Consider the following 23,579-nt stretch of genomic DNA (forward strand, 5'->3'; position numbering starts at 1 on the left):
CGAAGCTACCAGCATGAGTTTGACCAAACTGCAGGAGGCAGTGGAAGACAGGAGTGCCTGGCGTGCTCTGGTCCATGGGGTCACGAAGAGTCGGACACGTCTAAACAACAACAACATTGTTGTTTTTACCCTCTCCTCTGTCCTTCCAAATAAGAGTTTGCTGGATGCTTTCCTCAATTATAATACTAGCTCATGCGTTATAAAACGGTTTCCAGGATTCCTTGATCTTCGCTCGTTTGTCAAGGTTTGTTTTGGCTTTCACCTATGCTGGAGAACTAATCCTTGCAATTGACTCATATCATGGAAGTTCGGTGCAATCAAGGCAGCACCTGGGAGAGATTCTCAGACTGAGATGACACCTCCTTCCACTAGGCCCAACAAGACTGTAGGACTTAATGGACTAAACTACTCTGGGAAGGATGCACCACATTCCCAGAGAAACAGAAGGACAGACAGATACAGCACATTGCTATTAATAAGTTTGTGTCTTTAGACCCTGTTCCAGACAGTGTTGTAAATAATACATGGCTTGGAGGCCACAGCTCTGCAATTTTTGTACAGTGGTGCCTCGCAAGACGAAATTAATTCGTTCCGCAAGTTTTTTCTTCTTGCGAGTTTTTCGTCTTGCGAAGCACGGTTTCCCATAGGAATGCATTGAAAATCAATTAATGCGTTCCTATGGAGACCGCTTGCCAGGCTGGCGGTGCGGAGAAGGGCTTTTCTCCCCACCGCAAGCCTTCAGGACAGGTACGGGAACAGAGGGGAAGGCGCGCAGCGCTTCTCCTCTGTTCCCGGGGCTTGCGGTGGGAGGAGGGTTTTTCCTCCCCACCGCCAACATTCAGAACAGCATTCTGAATGTTGGCGGTGGGAAGGAAAACCCTCCTCCCACCGCAAGTCTTCAGGACAGCCATCCGAAGGCTGGCGCGGGGAGAAGGTCTCTCTGCCCCACTGCCAGCCTTCGGAGGAGGTCCAAGGACAGTGGGGAAGACGCGCTGCGCTTCCCCGCTGTCCTGGAGATTTCCCTATGGGCTGTCGTCTTGCGAAGGAAGCCCATAGGGAAATTCGTTTTGCGAAGTGCCTCCAAAACGGAAAACCCTTTCGTCTAGCGGGTTTTTCATCTTGCGAGGCGTTCGTCTTGCGGGGCACCACTGTACAGCCATTTTGTGAAGTTCCTCCATCGACCCTTATAAACAGAATATTCAATATATATTTACGGGGAAACGGCCATTTTGTAACAGACGGCAAATTCTAGTCACAAAATATATAATGGGGGCAGGCGGGCTCAGATTCATAGCTATGATTTGTTCACGAAGGGAATCAGCACTCAATTATAGGTTAAGGAAGGGAGAGAATATATTTTCCCCAAATAACTGGAGGGGGCCATCCCTTTATACCCCCATTCTTTTCCAGGCGCCTCTGTTTTTCTTGCTCTCTCGCAGTCTTTTTCATTTCCCTAAATCTGCCAGCTTTCCTTCTTTCTGTTATTTTTTCCTTCCCTCCTTTTTCTGTTAATTCCTATTTTCTCTTCCCTCTCTGTCACATTCTTTCTTTCAGTTACAGAATGGTTGGGAATGGGGAAGTGTTTTGGCTGCTTGTGCAGTAGGGGGAAAAGGCTTAGAATAAACACGGGAGGTTTATTTCAGGTGGGAAGGCTGCAAGCAGAACAAACACAAAAGGGTCTCCCCTTTCTCTTAGCTTCATCATCATCATCATCATCATCATCATTTATTATTTATACCCCACCCATCTGGCTGGGTCCCCCCAGCCACTCTGGGCAGCTTCCAACAAAACACTAAAATACAATAACCTATTAAACATTAAAAGCTTCCCTAAACAGGGCTGCCTTCAGATGTCTTCTAAAGGTTTGGCAGTTATTTTTCTCTTTGACATCTGGTGGGAGGGCGTTCCACAGGGCGGGTGCCACTACTGAGAAGGCCCTCTGCCTGGTTCCCTGTAACCTGGCTTCCCTCAGTGAGGGAACTGCCAGAAGGCCCTCGGCACTGGACCTCAGTGTCCTGCCAGAACGATGGAGGTGGAGACGCTCCTTCAGGTATACTGGACCGAGGCCGTTTAGGGCTTTAAAGGTCAGCACCAACACTTTGAATTCTGCTCGGAAACGTACTGGGAGCCAATGTAGGTCTTTCAAGACCAATCTTATATGGTCTCGGCGGCTGCTCCCAGTCACCAGTCTTGCTGTCGCATTCTGGATTAGTTGTAGTTTCTCGGTCACCTTCAAAGGTAGCCCCATGTAGAGCGCATTGCAGTAGTCCAAATGGGAGATAACCAGAGCATGCACCACTCTGGTGAGACAGTCTGCAGGCAGGTAGGGTCTCAGCCTGCGTACCAGATGGAGCTGGTAAACAGCTGCCATGGACACAGAATTGACCTCCATGGACAGCTGTGAGTCCAGAATGACTCCCAGGCTGCGCACCTGCTCCTTCAGGGGCACAGTTACCCCATTCAGGACCAGGGAGTCCTCCACACCCACCCGCCCCCTGTCCCCCAAAAACAGTACTTCCGTCTTGTCAGGATTCAACCTCAATCTGTTAGCCGCCATCCATCCTCCAACCGCCTCCAGACACTCCAACGGTCTCTAATGCACCTGGACAAGCACAGTCAGAAGGGCAGACTTATAAATATGAAATATTATATGGAGAAATGTCCTGTGGTTGTGCCCATGCAAGCATTTGCTGAGATTACTTCATGAATTAAAGCTCCCTGTTCCTTTTATTCGATCTCAAGGCTTTTGTTATCAGTGTGATACGAGTTTGGACTATGTCATAGGAAACAAACCCCCCATTAAAAAAACCCTCTATCGGCACCTTTACACTGCAGTCATAAAGCTTTTTATTTCCGTGTTTAAGCTAGGTTCTCCTGAGAACGTTGAAATCTACCGCTAGAGCAGTGCAACCTGTTTGAGAGAAAAGTCTGTGCAGTCTCACACCTGGCTGAGAGGTGAAAGCAACAAATTCGCTCACAAAGGCTTCAAGGAGTTGGAATTGTGGCTTCAGATCAGCTACCAAACCGTACTGCACTTTGAGTACACCCATATATTAGTGCCATCTTACAGCACTAAACTAACTACAGGTAAGCAAGCTTCTTTTGTAATGAAATTACCGGCAGGTGCTTCAAGCTCCTTCAGTGCAGCCGCAGGGCTCTCTTGAAGGCCCACTCAGAAAGAGATTTCATTTAAGGGTAACGATATATGCTCATTTTCTGTGGAACAAGACTACAGGAGGTTTTGCCATCGAGGGGCCCTTTCTGTCCGGCTCTTTCTGGGGGTTGGAGGGTGGTTGCCACTAGCGGAGAGGCTAGGCTTATGTGGCTGCAACTCAGGTGAAGGTGGCTTTAGAAACAGGTTCCATCAAGATATTGGTGACAACACAAATTCGTAGTAGCGGGCATGTCGTTTCCCAAACAACTGATTACTCACCAGTTTAGTCATGGAGACAGTGAGTTATTTTTGTCTGTATCGCCGTATATATCTTACTCAAGATCATCTCCTTAAGGCTGATGGTGCAGGACTCTAGCACTGCAGAGCTTACTCTCTCCACCCAGTGCCAGATTTACGTATAAGCTAAACAAGCTATAGCTTAGGGCCCCGCTCTCTTGGGGGGCCCCCCAAAAAAATTAAAGGAAAAAAAACCTGGATGTACATTTCCAAAATATAAGATAAAAAACAAATAAAATAAAACCTCCATACAGCAACAGAGTTTTATGTTGTGTAGGCTCCTATGATGTAAGCAGTGGGCCCCGCTTGCTAGCCTGCTCCCTAAATTATCACTATCACTATTAATATACCTCTTCCTAATTGTATTTCACTATTAATATACTTCTTATTAATTGTATTTCAGTTCAACAATTACTTCGATAAAATACATATTTTGTTATGTGCAAATGGCTTTAGATACCTATTAGGTCTATAAATTACCATATAGCATATATTCAACACACACAAAATAGCAACAATTTGTTGTTGACAAACGACAGCTGGATATAAAGGGCCCCATTACCTTCAGTAACTTACGGCCTCATCAAAACTAAATCCGGCCCTGTTGCCACCCACAGCTTTTCATCTGTCGTCAGGGCAATGACAGCTTTCCTATCAAATTCCTATAAGGGTGGCACTGTGGTCTAAACCACAGAGCCTAGGGCTTGCTGATCATAAGGTTGGCAGTTCGAATCCCCGTGACAGGGTGAGCTCCCGTTGCTCAGTCCCTGCTCCTGCCCACCTAGCAGTTCAAAAGCATGTCAAGTGCAAGTAGATAAATAGGTACTGCTCCAGTGGGAAGGTAAACAGCGTTTCTGTGCGCTGCTCTGGTTCGCCAGAAACGGCTTAGTCATGCTGGCCATGTGACCCAGAAGCTGTCTGCGGACAAATGCCAGCTCCCTTGGCCTAGAAAGCGAGATGAGCACCACAACCCCAGAGTCGTCCGCAACCCAGGGTTAGGATTATCACAAAACAACCATGTAAAGTAGGTTAGACTGAGAAATGATGATTGGTCCAAGATCACTCAACAACCTTTGGGTTAAGCAGATATTTTAATTAAGGTCTTCCTGGTCTATGCCCCTATCCGCACAGCCTCCCTTCTTGCTATTTCTTCACATATAGAGGCGAGATTATGGTGAAGGAATGAGTAGGGCTGCCATATTTTGAAAAGCAAAAAAGAGGACATGTATGCCGTCAGCAGTGCGGGGCAGGGAGGTGGTGTAGGGGTGGGCGCATTCAAAATATGAAAAACCCAAGGATCTGGCCCTTTCCTGCTTCATGCAAAACTCACACTCTGGTTTCCGTTACGGTGTCCATACGGTCCGTACGGTGGAAGGTCGGCGGTTCGAATCCCCGTGACAGGGTGAGCTCCCATTGCTCTGTCCCAGCTCCTGCCAACCTAGCAGTTTGAAAGCACAACGGTGCAAGTAGATAAATAGGTACCAATGTGGCAGGAAGGTAACTGGCATTTCTGTGCACTCTGGCACTTGTCACGGTGTTCCATTGCACCAGAAGCGGTTCAGTCCTGCTGGCCACATGACCCGGAAAGCTGTCTGTGGACAAATGTCAGCTCCCTCGACCTGAAAGCGAGATGAGCGCCGCAACCCCATAGTCGCCTTTGACTGGACTTAACCGTCCAGGGTCCTTTACCTTTTGCCTTAATGCACTTTATTCCCCCCCCCATGTTGTTTGCTAGGCATGCTGGGAATTGTAGCTCTGTGAGGGGTAACTTACAGCTCCCATGATTCTTTGCAAGAAATAATATGTTTTAAATGTACCATGTGTACGCGGCGTAACTTGCTCCCCTTGAACAAGGGGATAAAACAGCATTGGATAACATCGTTATGCAAGAGATAATCCCCACAGGTTTGATCTCCACAGGAGCACAACAGAGGTGTGGGAGAGAAGCAGTTCAGGTGTGTGCCTTTCTTTCCTCTGCCCAAAGAAAATTCTGGTCCTTGCCTGATTTCTGGCAATTCAGGTGTTACATTTTGTACTTCTGCGACACAGAAATAATTTCTTTTGAAGTATGCATTTTGGGCAGGTTCCCTACGTACGGGGCTCATTTTCTTGCTCCACACAGGAGCTGCTCCCCAGCACTGCTGCAATGGTATCCATGATATGGCATGGGGACAAGTAGAAGCCAGCATCACCAACTTTGAAGAGAGGAAAGACAAATCAGTAGTGTAATTTCAGAATGGGTGGTGTCAGTTTCTGTTCTTGTTATGTACTGAAGTTCTCACCCTGGGCCAGCATGGGGATACTGTAGATAGTTCAGGTCCACATATGCAAATAAGGGATCGAAAGTGACGTTCAGTGATTGGATAGTTACAGAAAGTTGTTACAGTTACGTTGTACTAGAGCTCTATATAAGCAGGCTGGCTGAACCCTTCAGTTCAGTTCTGTTCTGGCCTGTGAATAAACAAGAGCTGTTTGAAGAATCAGTGTGTCGTCTGATATCTTCACCCACAACTTAACAGTTCTCATCTCTGGAAATAATCCAGCCATTCTCCTAGAACAGAGCTGAGGAAACTTTGGCTCCCCAGATGTTGCTGAACCACAGCTCCCTGGCCATTGGCCATGCTTGTTAAGGCTGATGGCAGCTGGCATCCCATAACTTCTGGGGGGCCACTGGCTACCTGTTTCTTTTGCCTCTGCAAGTAGCAGTTGTGGGGGGATTTAAGAAGGGGTGGCGACACCTGGGGCAGAAATTAAAGTTCTGCTTTCCCACCCAGAGCTACATTCCTAATCCAAATAACCTCCTTGCTATTACTGACACTTCTAAACAAACAAGATATCAGAAGAGTCTATTCACAAATCTCCCATGTCTGATCGAGTCCGGCCCTCAAATGGGCAGAGGTTCAAGCAGCCCAGAAGCTTATTTTGTTTTTGTTTTTTATAACCCTGCAATTACAAAGCCTTTATTATAAGTTTTAAGGCCACTTCACACGGGAGCGGTATATAAAGAAGGCCTCTAACCAAGGAGTTTGGTTGGTTGTTGCTCTGGGGGTACCTTTGGTGGCAAATCCAGGGGTTTGCCTCCATATAATTTGTGAAATTCCCCTTGCCCAAATTCCATAGGCGGTTGTAAACATGGATTAATAAAAGCTTGCCATAGCTGAGAGTCTCATTAATGTGCCGCTTCTGGAGTGCGCTAATCTCCAGGGTCCTCTCCTATCATTAAGTAAACAATGATGTCAGTGGAAACCGACACCTCCTGACATTATGAAGGGCACCTTAAGCCACCACAAAGTATGAGTCTGCTGGATTTCTGTGCACAAGATTATTCACAGCTGCTAGGGATTTCAACGCCATAATATTCCTTACATCACAATGGTTTTCTTTTCTTTTCTATTCGGTGGGACGTATTCATTGCAGGTAATCCTTCCCGTGTAATGCCAACAAAGGATTTCATAACTAAGGTGTACCTTTGGCTGTGAAAAACCATAAAATCAATTGTTGTTGTTTAGTCGTTTAGTCATGTCTGACTCTTTAGTTGTGTCCGACTCTTCGTGACCCCCTGGACCAGAGCACGCCAGGCACTCCTGTCTTCCACTGCCTCCCGCAGTTTGGTCAAACTCATGCTGGTAGCTTCGAGAACACCATCCAACCATCTTGTCCTCTGTCGTCCCCTTCTCCTTGTGCCCTCCATCTTTCCCAACATCAGGGTCTTTTCCAGGGAGTCTTCTCTTCTCATGAGGTGGCCAAAGTATTGGAGCCTCAGCTTCAGGATCTGACCTTCCAGTGAGCGCTCAGGGCTAATTTCCTTCAGAATGGATAGGTTGGATCTTCTTGCAGTTCATGGGACTCTCAAGAGTCTCCTCCAGCACCATAATTCAAAAGCATCAATTCTTCGGCGATCAGCCTTCTTTATGGTCCAGCTCTCACTTCCATACATCACTACTGGGAAAACCATAGCTTTTACTATGCGGACCTTTAAAAATCAATTCTGTGCTCTAATTTCCACAATTCGAAACACATATGTAATTGGGAGACGAGTTATCGATATGTTTCAAGCCCGTTTCTTTCACTGATAACAGAAGAAAATTGTCTATGTTCAACCACTGCAATGTTGCTGTGTTTTAGATAGTTTTGGAATATGCAATATGTCCATTACTGAAATAAAAAAAGAAGGCTTCATACACATGTAAGCTGTTGCTGTTTGCTACTTCTTCCTCTTCTTCCTTGCCACAGGATGGAGTCGAATGAAGGTATCTTCAGGCGGCAACTGGTAGATGTTCATGGTGTTGCCTTGTTCTGGAGCATCGCTGAGGCATGGAGCCAGGTGGAGAACTTCCAGGCCAAGAAAGATGATCTTCTGATTGCCACCTACCCAAAATCAGGTGCCTGTGCCTAAGGGCTTCCCTGGATTTTTATGTTTAATGTTTAGAACGCACAACTTATTTGTTGCAGGGAATTGGGACATCTACAGGAGTGGGATTCAGTCTAGTTACACGCTGCAAAATGTTGCTTGAAAAATATGCACTTCTGCCAGGAATCCTGGCAGTGTTTGTGAGATTGCCATGTCAAATGAGAATATGTGACTGGCAATTGTCAGACTGCTACATCTTCTCCCATGGTACTCATGATGACCATGCAAGGCCACTTCCATGCCATGTGGAGCTGTCTTCTCCCTTTGGATTCATCTCTAAGAATCCCTTGCTGGATGACAGCTCCTTCTTTTGTGCCAAAGTTATGTTAATTGTCAGGCGCTCCGGGGTTTGGAATAGCAGACCTTATGGCCTGATGCATAGCTGTCAACCGTGCCTTATTTGGTGGGAAAGTCCCTTATCCGAGCGCTGTGTCCCGCTGCTGTCCCTTATTGATGATGTCCCTTAAATTTCCCGGGTTTCAAAGGAAGCAGCTCCTCTCCCTCCCTCCCTGCCGGCCAGGGAGGAGGGAGGCTCCAACTGTGTTGCTTGGCTGCGTTGCTCACCCAATAAGGAGTCTAAGAACGACTGGGGGGTGGAGCTTGCATGCCTTGTGCCGATCAAATCAGCCGCGTTGCCTGGGGACTCGCCTTTGCTCAGCACTTCCCAGCGGAGAGGTGACGGTGGTTTTCCTTGCTGCATCCCCTTTGCTGGGTTGCTGCGCTGTGGGAACCACTGCTTGAGGCTTTGTTTGGCTGCTGGCTGGGCTTTCTGCCTTGGACTCGGAGGGGCTCAGAAGCTGAACCTACCTGTGCTCTGAAAATCCTTTATTTTGGCTGCTGATCCCTTATTTTTGAGGCTGCCGGTCCCTTATTTTCAAATCTGTAAGTTGACAGCTATGGCCTGATGCTGGGACTGTTTGTGCTCATGCCAGAGATTTCTTCTGACATAAAAAAAGAATAGGGATGTGCAACATCAGCTTTCTTCCTGCTGCCCTTCCGATTCTAGCCTCCAGATCTAGTTCAAGCTCCAAGTTCTGTTTCCAGTAAATGACACCAGGGCTGTGGGCGGACAAACACGGCCTCCCAAAGTAAGTTAGGGTTTTTATGCCACCCTTCATCGGAGGTTCACAGGGCAGTTTACAATAAAAAAACACAAAAATATGATGATGATAATAATAATAATAATAATAATAATAATAATAATAATAATAATAATTTATTTATACCCTGCCTATCTGGCTGAGTTCCCCCAGCCACTCTGGGCGGCTCGCAACCAAGTGTTAAAAACAATACAGCATTAAATATTAAAAACTTCCCTAAACAGGGCTCCCTTTCATAGCTGTCAACGTTTCCCCTTTTTTAAGGGAAATTCCCTTATTCCGAATAGGATTCCTCGCAAGAAAAGGAAAAAGTTGACAGCTATGCTCCCTTCAGATGTCTTTTAAAAATAGGATAGCTGCTTATTTCCTTGGCATCTGAAGGGAGGCCGTTCCACAGGGCGGGTGCCACTACTGAGAAGGCCCTCTGTCTGGTTCCCTGTAACCTCACTTCTCACAATGAGGGAACCACCAGAAGGCCCTCGGCGCTGGACCTCCGTGTCTGGGCTGAATGATGGGGGTGGAGACGCTCCTTCAGGTCTACAGGACCGAGGCCGTTTAGGGCTTTAAAGGTCAGCACCTGCAAAGCATAGTTACAAACAAAACCAATGCCCGCCTCCAGATTAAAAGTCCCTAGATTGTTTAATTGAACAAGGGCCTAGGAGAAGAGGGATTTTTTGCCTGGTGCCTAAAGATACGTTACAAAGGAGCCAGATGAGCCTCCCTGGGGATAGAGCATTCCACAAACAGGGGGCCACCTCATAAAAGGCCTGTACTCATCTTACCACCCTCTCATGGAGGAGGCACATGAAAAAAGGCCACAGATGTTGAATGTCAGAGCTGAGTCAGTTCATATGGGCAGAAGAGGTCCTTGAGGTATTCCAGTCCTGAGCCGTTTTAAGGCTTTATAGGTCAAAACCAGCGTATTGAATTGGGCCTGGAAACTAACTGGCAGCCAGCGCAGTCGAAGCAAGATTGCTGCATTCTGCTGTAAAGGTCTGAGTTTACTATCTGCAAATGGGCGTTTAATGCTCACAACTATATGCTCAAACTGTCTTGCCCTGGTGAGTAACCTGGCCACTGAATTCTGCACCAGAATTTGTACCGTCATCAGAGGCAGCTCCACAACTTCAGAGGAATTTCACAGGAAGCTTCAAGCATACCTTCACAAATCTAAAGGATAGATTTTGTTTCTTTCTTTGTTTTTAATGATAGCTAAGCTTCACAGGAAGCTGAGTAATGTTCAGTTTGAATTAAAACCAATTTTCCTGTATTCCTTTTCTGTATTAATCAGCTGAATTTAAAGGACTCCCTTCTAAGCTTGTGTGCAGTGCCCGCAATCTATACCCATTTTACAAACCCAGCTGATACCTTATGCTAAAATTACTCTGCGGGTAATTTTATCTAATTTGCACATGCATTTACATTTTCAGGCACAACCTGGGTCAGTGAGATTCTGGACATGATTTACAACGATGCAGATGTGGAAAAGTGTAAACGAGATGCCATTTTCAATCGTGTTCCTTTCATGGAGCTGATTATTCCTGACATTATTAATGGTAAAGCCTTCGCTGTATTACAAGTTGAACAAATGACAATAAAGTATTTCAAATATATGTTGTAAATGGTTCCCCAACAGTCTTTGTTGTCCTTTTCATGTAGTTTTTCTGTTAGTTCTGCCAGTTCTGCATATTCCATAAGTTTTCCTTGCCATTGTTCTTTCATTGGTATTTCTTCTGTCTTCCAAGACAGAACAAAGACTTTTGTTCAACTTGTATACAGTGAAATTACACGAAGAGGCAACATAAATAAATGGATTCATTGGCAGGGTTTGAGTGAACAACCACAACTGTATACAACAAAAAAATAAGACTATATGTATTGGGAAAACTTTGGGAAACAATACGCAGGGTGAACAATATGGAAATAAAGCAAAATGGGAGTATGAGGGAAGTCCAGGGGAGGAGGGTGGAAATATGAAAAATTGTCAAAGATATATTGTTAGAAGAAGTATACATGGAAAAATCAATTAAAAATATTTTTTTAAGAAAGCAACAGGCAGGTATCCTCCTTGTAACAGGTGAGCTCTGTGCAGTTATTGGGATGTTAGAGCCTCTGTCATTGGTAAATAACCTGTTTTAGCTGGGCAAATCTTCATGGGCAGACCCACAAATTCACTGACAAATTCCACCTGTGCAAGAATGCATCTCTAGATCAGGCCAGAAGAAATTATTTTTTCAAATGTTTTTGTCCCCAGCCCACTTTAATTATTTTCTCTATGTTTTCAAGGTGTAGAACAACTTGCTGAGATACCTTCTCCGCGACTAGTTAAGACTCACCTCCCAGTGCAACTTGTCCCCGAGTCCTTTTGGGAAAATGGTTGCAAGGTAAAATAAATCTGCTTTTCATTAGGATGCACTACAGACACTAATGCTTACTTTTGCCTGACTACGCTTTCTGATTGAACCATTTCTGAATTTGCTTCAGCCTTGGATTTGATTCCTTGAATGATCAAGGAGTCCTGCATACCTGAAGGAGCATCTCCACCCGCATTGTTCAGACCGGACACTGAGTTTCAGAGCCAAGGCTCCTGGTGGTTCCCTCACTGCAATAATAATAATAATAATAAGAATATAATTTATTATTTATACCCCACCCATCTGGCTGGGTTCCCCCAGCCACTCTGGGCGGCTTCCAACAAAACACTAAAATACAATAACCTATTAAACATTAAAAGCTTCCCTAAACAGGGCTGCCTTTAGATGTCTTCTAAAAGTTTGGCAGTTGTTTTTCTCTTTGACATCTGATGGGAGGGCGTTCCACAGGGCAGGTGCCACTACTGAGAAGGCCCACTGCCTGGTTCCCTGTAACCTCACTTCTCGCAGCGAGGGAACCGCCAGATGGCCCCCAGCGCTGGACCTCAGTGTCAGGGCAGAACGATGGGGGTGGAGATGCTCCTTCAGGTATACTGGACCGAGGCTGTTAGGGCTTTATAGGTCAGCACCAAGACATTGAATTGTGCTCGGAAACATACTGGGAGCCAGTGTAGGTCTTTCAAGACCTACGGTCTTGGTGGCCGCTCCCAGTCACCAGTCTAGCTGCCGCATTCTGGATTAATTGTGGTTTCCGGGTCACCTTCAAAGGTAGCCCCACGTAGAGCGCATTGCAGTAGATATTTGAAGGTAGCCCTGTTTCGGGAAGCTTTTCGTTATTGATGTTGTTCTTGCTGTGGTTGTTCCTGTATTTTTGTGGGAAGTCTGCCAGAGTGGTCTGGGCAACCTAGTCAGATGCGCAGGGTATAAGAAATACATTATTAGTCCCCTTTTGGCTCTTGACATATCTATCTCCCATCTCCTGATTTGCTTTTCCATGGAGTCCGCTGCCATTGGACTGCCATCTTTATACAATTCTCATAGGATGTTGCACTTGAGGAACCGAAACAATTTTTCATTTGTTTGAAACAAAAATAGCCATACTTCCTGTGAGATTCCAATATTCATATCTTTATTCCATTTTATTATGTATTTGTGTACTGTTGTCTCATTATGTACATTGTTGACATCTAATAATATTTCATATTCGTTCTTTCCTCTCCAAAACTGTTGACTTTTGCTAAACCTACTTAGGAAAGGTAGAATTTGCATGTACTGGAACATGAATGTGTAGGAGGTTCAAGGTCTAGTTTATTCTTCATTTGGTCTAATGATTGTATATCCTTCCAGTCTTGGAATGTCTCCAGCTTATCAACCTTCCCAAATTACCTAGTGGACCTTTCAGATGGGATCTTTCATCATGTATCAAAGAGGCAAATGACTATTTGTATTGGTCCCATATTTACCTCACAGATCTGTCAACTTTGATAGTCAGGGCACTTCACGCAGGTATGGAGGGAGCATTCTTGCCTGCCAGTACAGACAGTGTGCACGTGTTGAAAGAGATAGGGAATGTTTTTGAAATTTGGGTAAAATGTCATTCCATAAAAAGCAGCCTTACCTTTTTATAAGTTAGTAAGTTCATTATGAATTTATTTAAGAATGAGGAATGGGGTGTACAGAACATAGAACTTATTTTTTTAATTTAAGACTTTCAATAAAAGGATCAGTTTTTCAAATGTACATTTTGCAAATTTGGACAAATCCGCAGTTAACAGAAACACTCAATGTTCGTTCCTACAGATGATCTATGTGGCCAGGAATGCCAAGGATGTAGCTGTCTCTTATTACCACTTCTACAAGATGGCAAAGATGCACCCAGAACCTGGAACCTGGGATGAGTTTCTCGGGAAATTTGTGGCGGGGGAAGGTAGAACTTGGAAAGAACATTTCATTTCTGAGCACAACCTGTGGACCTTCTCCTGGTCCTTAGTTAGGCAAAAGTTTTGTTCCTCTTAAACAGTCATGGTGTCCCCCAAAGAATCCTGGGATTTGTAGTCTGGTAAGTTGTTGTTGGGAGGGACACGGGTGGTGCTGTGGGTTAAACCACTGAGCCTAGGACTTGCCAATCAGAAGGTTGGCGGTTCGAATCCCCGTGACGGGGTGAGCTCCCGTTGCTCAGTCCCTGCTCCTGCCAACCTAACAGTTCGAAAGCACGTCAAAGTGCAAGTAGATAAATAGGTACAGCTCCGGCGGGAAGGTAAATGGTGTTTCCGTGCGCTGCTCTGGTTCGCCAGAAGCGGCTTAGTCATGCTGGCCACATGACCCAGAAGCTGTACGCCGGCTTCCTTGGCCAATAAAGCGAGATGAGCGCTGCAACCCCAGAGTCGGCCACGACTGGACCTAATGGTCAGGGGTCCCTTTACCTTTACTTAAGTTGTTGTTGAGGGCCAATGGCAGGCTCCTGTGTTAAGGGCAGGTCTGTTCCCATCATGTGTAAGACAGGGGTGGAGGTATAGTGATTTAGGATGAAAATCAGGAAGGTGGTGGCAGACTTTGGTCTCTCAGAGTTCAGCCGCACTCTGCGCGATGCTCAAATTGGGGGCCTCCCCACTGCATTCCATAACATTGTTGTGGTGCCCCCTTCACTGCAGTGCCCAGTCACGCTACCCAAAAACCACCTCTGAGGAAGGGGTTAGTATCTCCTTGCCTACAGATACCTTTTCACTGTAAATTTCCTTCCTTTCACATATGGGAGAGATGCACGTTTTAAAAGGAAGTATGTGCTTTGGTCCCAAAAGATTCTCTGTTAGGGTCTAATAGGGTCCCCCTCCCCCTCCAACCAGGGAATAAAAATATCAAAGGCCCCCATAGAGGAGGGGGAGACTGCTGAACCCCTTAAAGCCTGAAGAATAGAGTTGCCCTTAATGTCTGTGGTAAGCAGGGCACAAAACAATAATGGCCTTTCAACACAACTGCTGCTCATATGCAGGAACAGAAGTCTAGATATGAACTGCATATAACTAGGAATGTGACTTTGCACATATTTGCCATTCAAAATACAGTGGTACCTCGGTTTTCAAACAGCTTAGTTCACAAACAGCTTGGAACCCAAACGCTGCAAAACCGGAAGTAGTTGTTCCAGTTTTCGAACTTTCTTTCAGAAGCCAAACATGCTCAGTTTTGAGTCCCCCTGTGTTTTCTGTTGCGCTGCTAATTTGTGGCCCCCCCAATTGTAATTCAAGCCTTCTTTTTCTGGTTGCAGTGTTCTGAGGTGATATTTGGAGCTTATATTTGGTGCTTTTGTTTTTGCTATTTATTTTGCGTTTTTGGTTTTGAGGCTTTTTCGATTAATTTGCTTTTGTGACTGTGTGTATCCCAGTTCAGCTACAGATTGGTTGGTTGGTTGGTTAGTTGATTGATTGATTGATTGATTGATTGTGTGACTGTGGAAATGGATAAAAGCCCCCCATTCAAACAATGACTATCATCAGTGCAGGTAAGAAAAAAAAATATAATTTAAATTTTTATCATCTGCAATACTGTTTCATTTATTTTATAGTACAGTACATTGATTATTCCTTTCATTTTATGGATCAGTGTTCTCGTTAGATAGTAAAATTCATATTAAATTACTGTTTTAGGGGTTATTTTTAAAAGTCTGGAACAGATTAATCCGTTTTGCATTACTTTCTATGGGAAAACACACCTTGGTTTTGGAACGCTTTGGTTTTGGAACAGACTTCTGGAACGAATTAAGTTTAAGAGCCAAGGTACCACTGTATAGTACACTCGGGGTTTAGCAAATGTGATATATTTGTAATAGAAAGGTAGCCTCTGTGGTATGTGCAAAGCTGGAAGAATTAAGAAAGAAAACAAATATTGTGCAGAACCCCCTCCATCTCATCTAGTCAGAGCCCGTGTAGAAGCAAGGTCCACTCGGAAACTACAACTAATCCAGAATGCGGCAGCTAGACTGGTGACTGGGGGCGGCCGCCGAGACCACATAACACCGGTCTTGAAAGACCTACATTGGCTCCCAGTACGTTTCCGAGCACAATTCAAAGTGCTGGTGTTGACCTTTAAAGCCCTAAACGGCCTCAAAGGCCCAGGAGACCTGAAGGAGCATCTCCACCCCCATCGTTCTGCCCGGATGCTGAGGTCCAGCACCGAGGGCCTTCTGGCGGTTCCCTCATTGCGAGAAGCAAAGCTACAGGGAACCAGGCAGAGGGCCTTCTTGCTAGTGGCACCCGCCCTGTGGAACACCCTCCCATCAGATGTCAAAGCGATAAATAACTACCTGACATTCAGAAGACATCTTAAGGCAGCCCTGTTCAGGGAAGTTTTTAATTTGTGATTTTAGTGTATTTTTGGTTTCTATGGAAGCCGCCCAGAGTGGCTGGGGAAACCCAGCCAGATGGGCGGGGTACAAATAATAAATTATTATTATTATTATTATTATTGTTCAATCAGACTTACTTCTTAGTAGCCTTATTTTGATATTTGGCCTTTTATTCTTTTTCATATTGATATTCTCTCTGTATTCTTTTTTGTAATCTGAGTTTTAAAAGAAGCATTTGCCTGTCTCTCTCCCCCTACCCTTATAGTGGCTTTTGGATCCTGGTATGACCATGTAAAAGGATGGTGGGAGAAGAAGAAGACGCACCCTAATATTCTGTATCTCTTCTATGAAGACATGAAGGAGGTGTGTGAAACCTCGGATGCTAAAGGCATATGGTGGTCCCAGACAACCTGTTTACTGAGCATTCCTGCTGATTTCTTTTTAGGGAGAGCAGACAACACGTTTGGCTATTTAATGAGCATTTATTCTTATTTGCTTCCCAGGAATTGAGATGGTCTTGCACCAAAACAAGTGTTATCCCACACTCCCTAGTGCATTTTCCAGTCATTTTTGCTCATTACCAAAAGTCTGATCTTTTGGGTTTGTTGTGCAAGCACTCCCAGTCAGATAATAATGTTGAAACCTGAATTTGCTGACAGAGCCTAGGGCTTACCAATCAGAAGGTCAGCGGTTCGAATCCCTGTGACAGAGTGAGTTCCCGTTGCTTGGTTCCTGCTCTTGCCAACCTAGCAGTTCGAAAGCACAAAGTGCAAGTAGATAAATAGGTACCACTCCAGCGGGAAGGTAAACGGCGTTTCCGTGCGCTGCTCTGGTTCGCCAGAAGTGGCTTAGTCATGCTGGCCACATAACCCGGATGCTGTACGCCGGCTCCCTCAGCCAACAAAGCAAGATGAGCGCCGCAACCCCAGAGTCGGCCACGACTGGACCTAATGGTCAGGCGAATGAATCCCACCCCCAAAGACTGACAGTCAGGAAGCATCCGCTGCCTCTCTTTTTGCAGGACCCCAAGCGTGAAGTACAGAAGGTGATTCGGTTTCTGGGAAAGGAGGTGTCGGAGGAAGTGGTGAATAAAATTCTTCACCATACGTCGTTCAAGGAGATGCAGAAGAACCCCACTTCAAACTATACCATGATGCCAGGTGATCAAATGGACCACAGTGTATCACCTTTCATGAGAAAAGGTCAGTCTCCTTTATCTGCAATATGACCTCGCAACATTCAGCTTCCCACAAATCGTTAATTGGGACCAGAGTTTTTTTTTAAAAAAACAGAACAATAGTTTAAAAAATTGGCAATTTAAGATCCTTACACCTTTTAGATTATTTTAATATTATGCTGAGTTTCTTCACGTCACATTTTCAAGTTCTCAATAGATACGAAAGTTAGAATTCTTGTTCATCGGATCTGTAAGTACTTACATTTATGAATGTAATAGTTTTTTGTGAGTATACAACACGTGAATTTTTTTCAATTTTTTAAAATTAATTTATGCAATTAAATATTATATAAGTATAAAAGAATAAACTGCACACACATAAAAAAATAGAAAATAAAACATTTTCACACAATATTAAATCCACATTTTGGGATTACTCAGAACCCTCAACTTCCCTCCATTCCCTCCCCTGGTTCTTTTATATTATCTTAATTTATACATGTCAATAATTTCCTTATCTTTAATTATCTCCAAATTTAAACACTCTCCTTAATATTACAAGTGTTTTTAAAAACCTGCTACTGTATTAACTTCCTTACAATGCTTTTGTGCATATGCAATAAACATTTTCCATTCTTTTTTTATATTTGTTGTCTTCTTGATCTCTAAGTCTTCCAGTTAATTTAGCCATTTTGGCATATTCCATTAATTTGAGTTGCCAGTCTTCTTTCGTGGGGGCTTCCTTCCTTCCTTCCTTCCTTCCTTCCTTCCTTCCTTCCTTCCTTCCTTCCTTCCTTCCCTTTCTTTCCTCCTTCTCCTCCTCCTTCTTTGCCCCAGCGCTTTCCTAGCGAAAACCAGCTCTTTACTGCTGAATCAGAGAAAACTGCAACCCACAGAAGACCTGAACTGCTCTTTGTTCTGATTCAGCGTTAAAGAGCGGGTTTTCCTGGGGAAAGCGGCTGGGCAGAAAAAAGAGAGAAGTGCTCAGACATGGAGCTTGAATGTGTGAACCTGTGTCTAGAAAGTGTGGGGCCCGAGGTCAGTGTAGACTAGCCCAAAGCATTTTTAAGGCTTTTCAGGTACCCGGTGCTTTAAAATTAAACACTTCCTCTTTTCAGGTCTTACCAGTTCATTTTAAAAGCCACCATGCCCATAAAAGGGCTGTCTGTTGTTCCCCAATGCCAGTTTATATTCCCTGCAGTGAGTGAAATCTTTAAGTATTGCCTTGCTCCCAATTCCTTCCTCCTTCCCTTTTAAAAACTAATAATAGTGAAATAATTGTGGCTCTTTAATGTTGCTATTATTAGCTACTTCTACTGAAGAAAAGCAAATTGTCTCAAGCGCTGGGAAACGGAATTGTTTGACCCACCCTGCCAGCAAATGGTTTGTGCCCATGCCATCTGGGACAAAACCTACGCAAAACTTTGATTTCGATGGTCTGAAATGTACCTAGCTCTGGGCTAGAATGATTACAGCGCTGATGGTTATCTGCAGAACAGAACATAGGCCTTATGATGGTCACCTAGTGATTTTTGGTTTCCTTCTCCACAGGGATTGCAGGTGACTGGAAAAACCAATTCACCGTAGCTCAGAACGAGAGATTTGATGAGGATTATGCGGAGAAAATGAAGGGATCTACCTTGCTTTTTCGAACGGAGATCTAACGGACAAACATTTTTCTCTACAGGGGGGTGAAAGCCACTGACTTCTCCTCTCTCAGCCCTGCTTCCACAATGATTAATTTGAGATTTGTTGTGCTTCAGCACTACCCAGATTGTTACGGGAAAATCTAGGTGTGAGGCTGCTCAGTCACCCAGCTCGTCGGGCAGAGCCCGCGGGTCCCTGCGGAATAAAGGAAGGAGTCCAGCCACCAACCGGAGCAAATAGCTGTAGATCAGTTTATTGCGCAACAGGTTCAAAGAGGAATTTTGAACCCTGAGGATGGGGTGACAAGAACTTTTAAAACTTTCCCACCATATCCCAGAACACAGTTCGTACAGCATCATTGCTACATCACTGACATGTCACAAAAGGGGAGGGGTAGACAGGGGTTACACTAGTTTAACCTTGGCAAACATGTCCAGACAAGTCCTTGGTACAAGATTAGCATAAGCAGACATGGCAGGGCAAGACTCAGGTATAAGATTAGCATAGACAAATATGTCTTAAGTACCCACCACCCAAAAGTACAATAGAACTTCCTTTGCATGTCTGGAGCCTGAGGCAAGTCAGGTGATGAGATTTGGCTTCCCTTGGCTAACAATGAGCCCAGCAATTGTCACCTCTAGGTGACAATTTTCAAGGGGAAAATAGCTTTGGAATGGAGGAAACTGGCAAAGGAGTTGATTTTATATTATTTTTAAAGCTAGGTAACTTCCCTGAGCTGTCAAGTTGAAAGGATACATTCAGGCATAATATTTGTAACATTTAACTTTAAAGATGTGCCCCCCCCGTAATTTCCGTAACACAGATAATGGCCCAGAAGAAGTCATTGCATCTCAGCAGCTTAGCTGTCCTGAGGAGCCAATAGGTTTGCCTCATAGAACCATTCCTTCAGGCTAAGTTCCTCAACAACCCGTCAATAAGAAGAGCCACGAAGAATCCTGCAGCTTGCGTCTTGTTTCTCGGACGGCCCCTTCCTCAGAGCTAACCATTTGCCTAACCTTTGCAAAGTCCCTGCCTCTGTCCTTTCTGATCTACATTTGCTCCCCTGGACTTTGGCTCTCCGCCTGACCCGACTACAGCTCTGCCTCTGGGACTTCTGACTTTTATGAAACTGCTTCAGAGAGAGTCCCGAAGGAGTGGCCTTTATCTTGTTTTCACTTCCCGTGCTTAGTTGACTCTTGTTTCCAATAAAGTCCTACCTCTTTCAGACCAGGTGCTTCTGTAATTACCATACAAAGTATATTTGCTTACGCTGTTTGGCACATCACACTTGGCCAGCTATAACATTTCTTCAGCCCTGGCGGCCTGAGGCATTGTTCCGGCATCTCAAGCAGACAATCAGAATGGCTCCTTGCCTGAAGTAACTTCTCAATGTCATGGTTTAGGGCAGGACTGTCCAACAGGTTGATCGCGATCTACTGGTTGTTCGTGGGGTGTCCCTGGTCGATCCTGGTTGGTCATTGGACCCTCAGCTGTTGTGCTGCTAACTTTCTTTAGGGAGCTCAACAACTGTGGCTCCCCAAAAAAGCTCAACAACTTTAGTCAATCCATAGCTGTCAAGTGTCCCTTATTTGAAGTCCCTTATTCCAGCGCCATGTCCCGCTGCTGTCCCTTATTGATGGATGTCCCTTAAATGTCCCTTAAATGATCTCCCTTAAATTTCAAAGGAAGCAGCTCCTCTCCCTCTCTCCCTGCCAGCCAGGGAGGAGGGAGGCTCCAACTGTGTTGCTTGGCTATGTTGCTCACCCAATAAGAAGTTTAAGAAAGACTGGGGGGGGGTGGAGCTTGCATGCCTTGTGTGTAGCTAGTTAATGCAAGCTGGGGGAGTTTTTGAATGCTGGACGCCATTTTGTTGCACGTGCTGCTGCAAACTTTGCAGTGCAAAGCCAGGCCGGGGAGCCATCTTAAGTTGAGGCTGCATAGGCCTTGTGGTGCATGTGATTCAGATTCTATTCAGTTGAACCTCTGCTCCTGGGCTGCTCTTTGGGGGAGGGAGCCACGATCCTGTCCAGCTTTGCTGCTTTAAAGCGAATTTGCCATCTCTCAGTGCCTCCTAATTCAACTGCAAAAGGCTTGATTGCCTAACTGGATTCTGAGCTCCATTTGAAGTTTAAAAATACTAAGTTTGGGGATTTCTTCAAGTAGCAGTTTTGCGGAACTAGTCATAAATACATGCATAGCATCTCCACAAACCAGTAATAGTGAGCTCAGCTAAAACCGAGCAGGCATCTGGCTCAGTAACAGTTTAAACTGCACAACTATAACCAGACATGCTGTGTGTTTGTGTGTGGACCATGTTCTAGCAGCTAATCTTTATTGCTGAAAAGAGGCACTGATATTCCACTCCAAATCTATAATTCATTATACAAATTCTTACAAGTACAGTCCACCTATACCAAACCAAAAACATTGTGTTCTCTTGGTATTGAATGGAAGCTATTTATCTGCCCTCTTTTCCTCCTCTGTTCTTTGCTCAGTCACTCCATTTTGAATCTTCCTTTCAAAACAACCATGCCTGTTTTGAGAAAACGTCACAGATTTAGGAACTGAAGCGTAATCATTTGATCTCTTTGCTGTTCCTCCATACTCCAACCACTTCTCCTTTGCACAGCCCTGGTTTCTCTCCCTGTCTATTACCATTCTTGATTAATAACAGTAAAATGCTCAAATTTTAGTTTATGTGACGGCTGCCAATACTGACTTCCCAGTGATAATGAAAACAACTACATTTTAATGGAATGTCTATCCTTTTCCCATTCTCTTCATTATATACTGTGGCTCGCTTTAAAGCAGCAAAGTGGACAGGAGCCACCTGCTTTGCTGTTTTAAATAGTTTAGTACAACATTTGATTCAGATTTTTTTCCCTTGTTTTCCTGCTCTAAAAACTAGGTGCATTTTATGGTCAGGTGTGTCTTATGAAGCGAAAAATACAGTATTTGGGCAGATCTGCTTTCAATAAATGGCTTTGTCACCATCACGGTTGATGAACGTTGCTAGCTGACTAGACGGAAAGCCACCATGACTTGCTCTTTGGCCCCTAAAACAAGGGTTTTCTTCCGCAGTTTGACTTCACAGAGGCACACTCCATTTTCTCTTGAGACAGATTGTGTTGTTGTTTAGTCATTTAGTCGTGTCCGACTCTTCGTGACTCCATGGACCAGAGCACGCCAGGTACTCCTGTCTTCCACTGCCTCCCGCAGTTTGGTCAAACTCATGCTGGTAGCTCCAAGAACACTGTCCAACCATCTCATCCTCTGTCGTCCCCTTCTCCTTGTGCCCTCCATCTTTCCCAACATCAGGATCTTTTCCAGGGAGTGTTCTCTTCTCATGAGGTGGCCAAAGTATTGGAGCCTCAGCTTCAGGATCTGTCCTTCCAGTGAGCACTCAGGGCTGATTTCCTTCAGAATGGAGAGGTTTGATCTTCTTGCAGTCCATGGGACTCTCAAGAGTCTCCTCCAGCACCATAATTCAAAAGCATCAATTCTTCGGCGATCAGCCTTCTTTATGGTCCACTTGAGACAGATGGATGCCAGCAAACAACTGGTGAAGTGTGCACATCAAACTGCTGTCGGAAACCCTCATGACTGGGTGGGAGGGGAGAGGGGAAATAGAACGGAATGGCTGGAGCAGGAGAACAGAGATGAGTCACCTGCCCATAACCAACAACGGAGGAATTAAACAATTGAGTGTAGCTGGGATTGGGCAGGAGTGTCCACTGAAACTAAAATGGAGATGAAGAAACTCATGCAGCCCAGTGAGCATGCTCAGAAGGCATGGCATACTGACCAATGGGAGGGTGAAAAAACCAACGGAAGGAGAGGTGGAATGGGGTGGCTTGAACCCTGAACAGGAGCATTCCAGCACATTTTGTCACATGGTCCCATTTGTCCATATGTGCTGATACCAAGTTGTGTCTTTTAATGCTTAGGCAGCTGTCAATGACACCCACGCTGCACAGAAAAGATGTATCAGCAGACTCAGGGTAACCCTGAGATATGTGCACATTTTTAAAAAATGCCACAGAAAACCCCCCACAGAGGAACCCATAATTAGCCCCATAATATCTCGATGGCAACCTAGCAGTTCGAAAGCACGTCAAAGTGCAAGTAGATAAATAGGTACCGCTCCGACGGGAAGGTAAACGGCATTTCCGTGCGCTGCTCTGGGTCGCCAGAAGCGGCTTAGTCATGCTGGCCACATGACCCGGAAGCTGTACGCCGGCTCCCTCGGCCAATAAAGCGAGATGAGCGCCACAGCCCCAGAGTCGGTCACAACTGGACCTAATGGTCAGGGGTCCCTTTACCTTTACCTTAGCTCGATGGCACATAATGATGAGAGACTGAGAGGGCAAAAAATACCTGACAACAGGAGGGGAGAACAGCTGGACCTAAAAAGGGCCCCATTACCTTCAGGACCTTAGGGCCTTGTCAAACCTAAATCCAGCCCTGAGGAGGAGGAACCTGCAATACCTCAATGGCATGGATTGTTAAGAGGCTGGAGCTCTCTTTGAGTGCTCACTTGAACACGTGAGGGTCAAAACTACGTACAGGGGCAAGGCCTGTCCTCAAAATCCCTATGTCCTTGGGCTCTTCTCTTGACCTTTCATGTGGCAGGAATCCCAATGGCTCAGGCACTTCACAGCGTGCAGCTGACTGAGTGTAGAAACCTCCTTGCAGACCTTTGTTCTGAACCTACGATGGCCTGAGAGGAGCCCAAGCATGCAGGGAACATTGGTGGGCAGAGGCTGAATCATGCACACAGAAGACTGAAAACACAATTGGAACCCACACATGTTCAGCTGGATGCCTGAAAAGCTTTATTTCACACAGGTCAAAGACTCAGTTTGGTGTGCACGCACACACATGCATTTGCGGGTACACACACACACAGGCTGGGGGCCTCAATGGCACCCCTCTGGAGACTTCGCCCAGGGCAAAAGAAAAACGACCCCTGACTAGCCCCCCACCCATAGCTAAGGCTCTGAGGGAAGGACAGAATGGTGTAACCAGAACGTGGCGGCAGAGAAACGAAGTGTAGAAACCGCTGTTGCCTGGGTAGGTTCC

At 45.2% G+C, this 23,579-nt stretch overlaps 1 protein-coding gene across 1 annotated transcript; it reads left to right on the forward strand.

The window, feature by feature from the left end:
- Window positions 1-2,860: 2,860 nt before the first annotated feature.
- LOC310748004 (sulfotransferase 1 family member D1-like) lies at window positions 2,861-19,728 on the forward strand. Its single transcript, XM_083583509.1, has 8 exons — window positions 2,861-3,087; window positions 7,685-7,833; window positions 10,393-10,518; window positions 11,249-11,346; window positions 13,135-13,261; window positions 15,939-16,036; window positions 16,695-16,875; window positions 18,402-19,728. Exons 2-8 carry the CDS (start codon window positions 7,686-7,688, stop codon window positions 18,512-18,514), a joined length of 891 nt encoding a protein of 296 aa, XP_083439635.1. The 5' UTR covers window positions 2,861-3,087; window position 7,685; the 3' UTR covers window positions 18,515-19,728.
- Window positions 19,729-23,579: the final 3,851 nt, after the last annotated feature.

The sequence above is a fragment of the Podarcis filfolensis genome (genome assembly GCF_964270895.1).
Source record: "Podarcis filfolensis genome assembly, chromosome: 13".
In the NCBI taxonomy this organism is placed as follows: Eukaryota; Metazoa; Chordata; class Lepidosauria; order Squamata; family Lacertidae; genus Podarcis; species Podarcis filfolensis.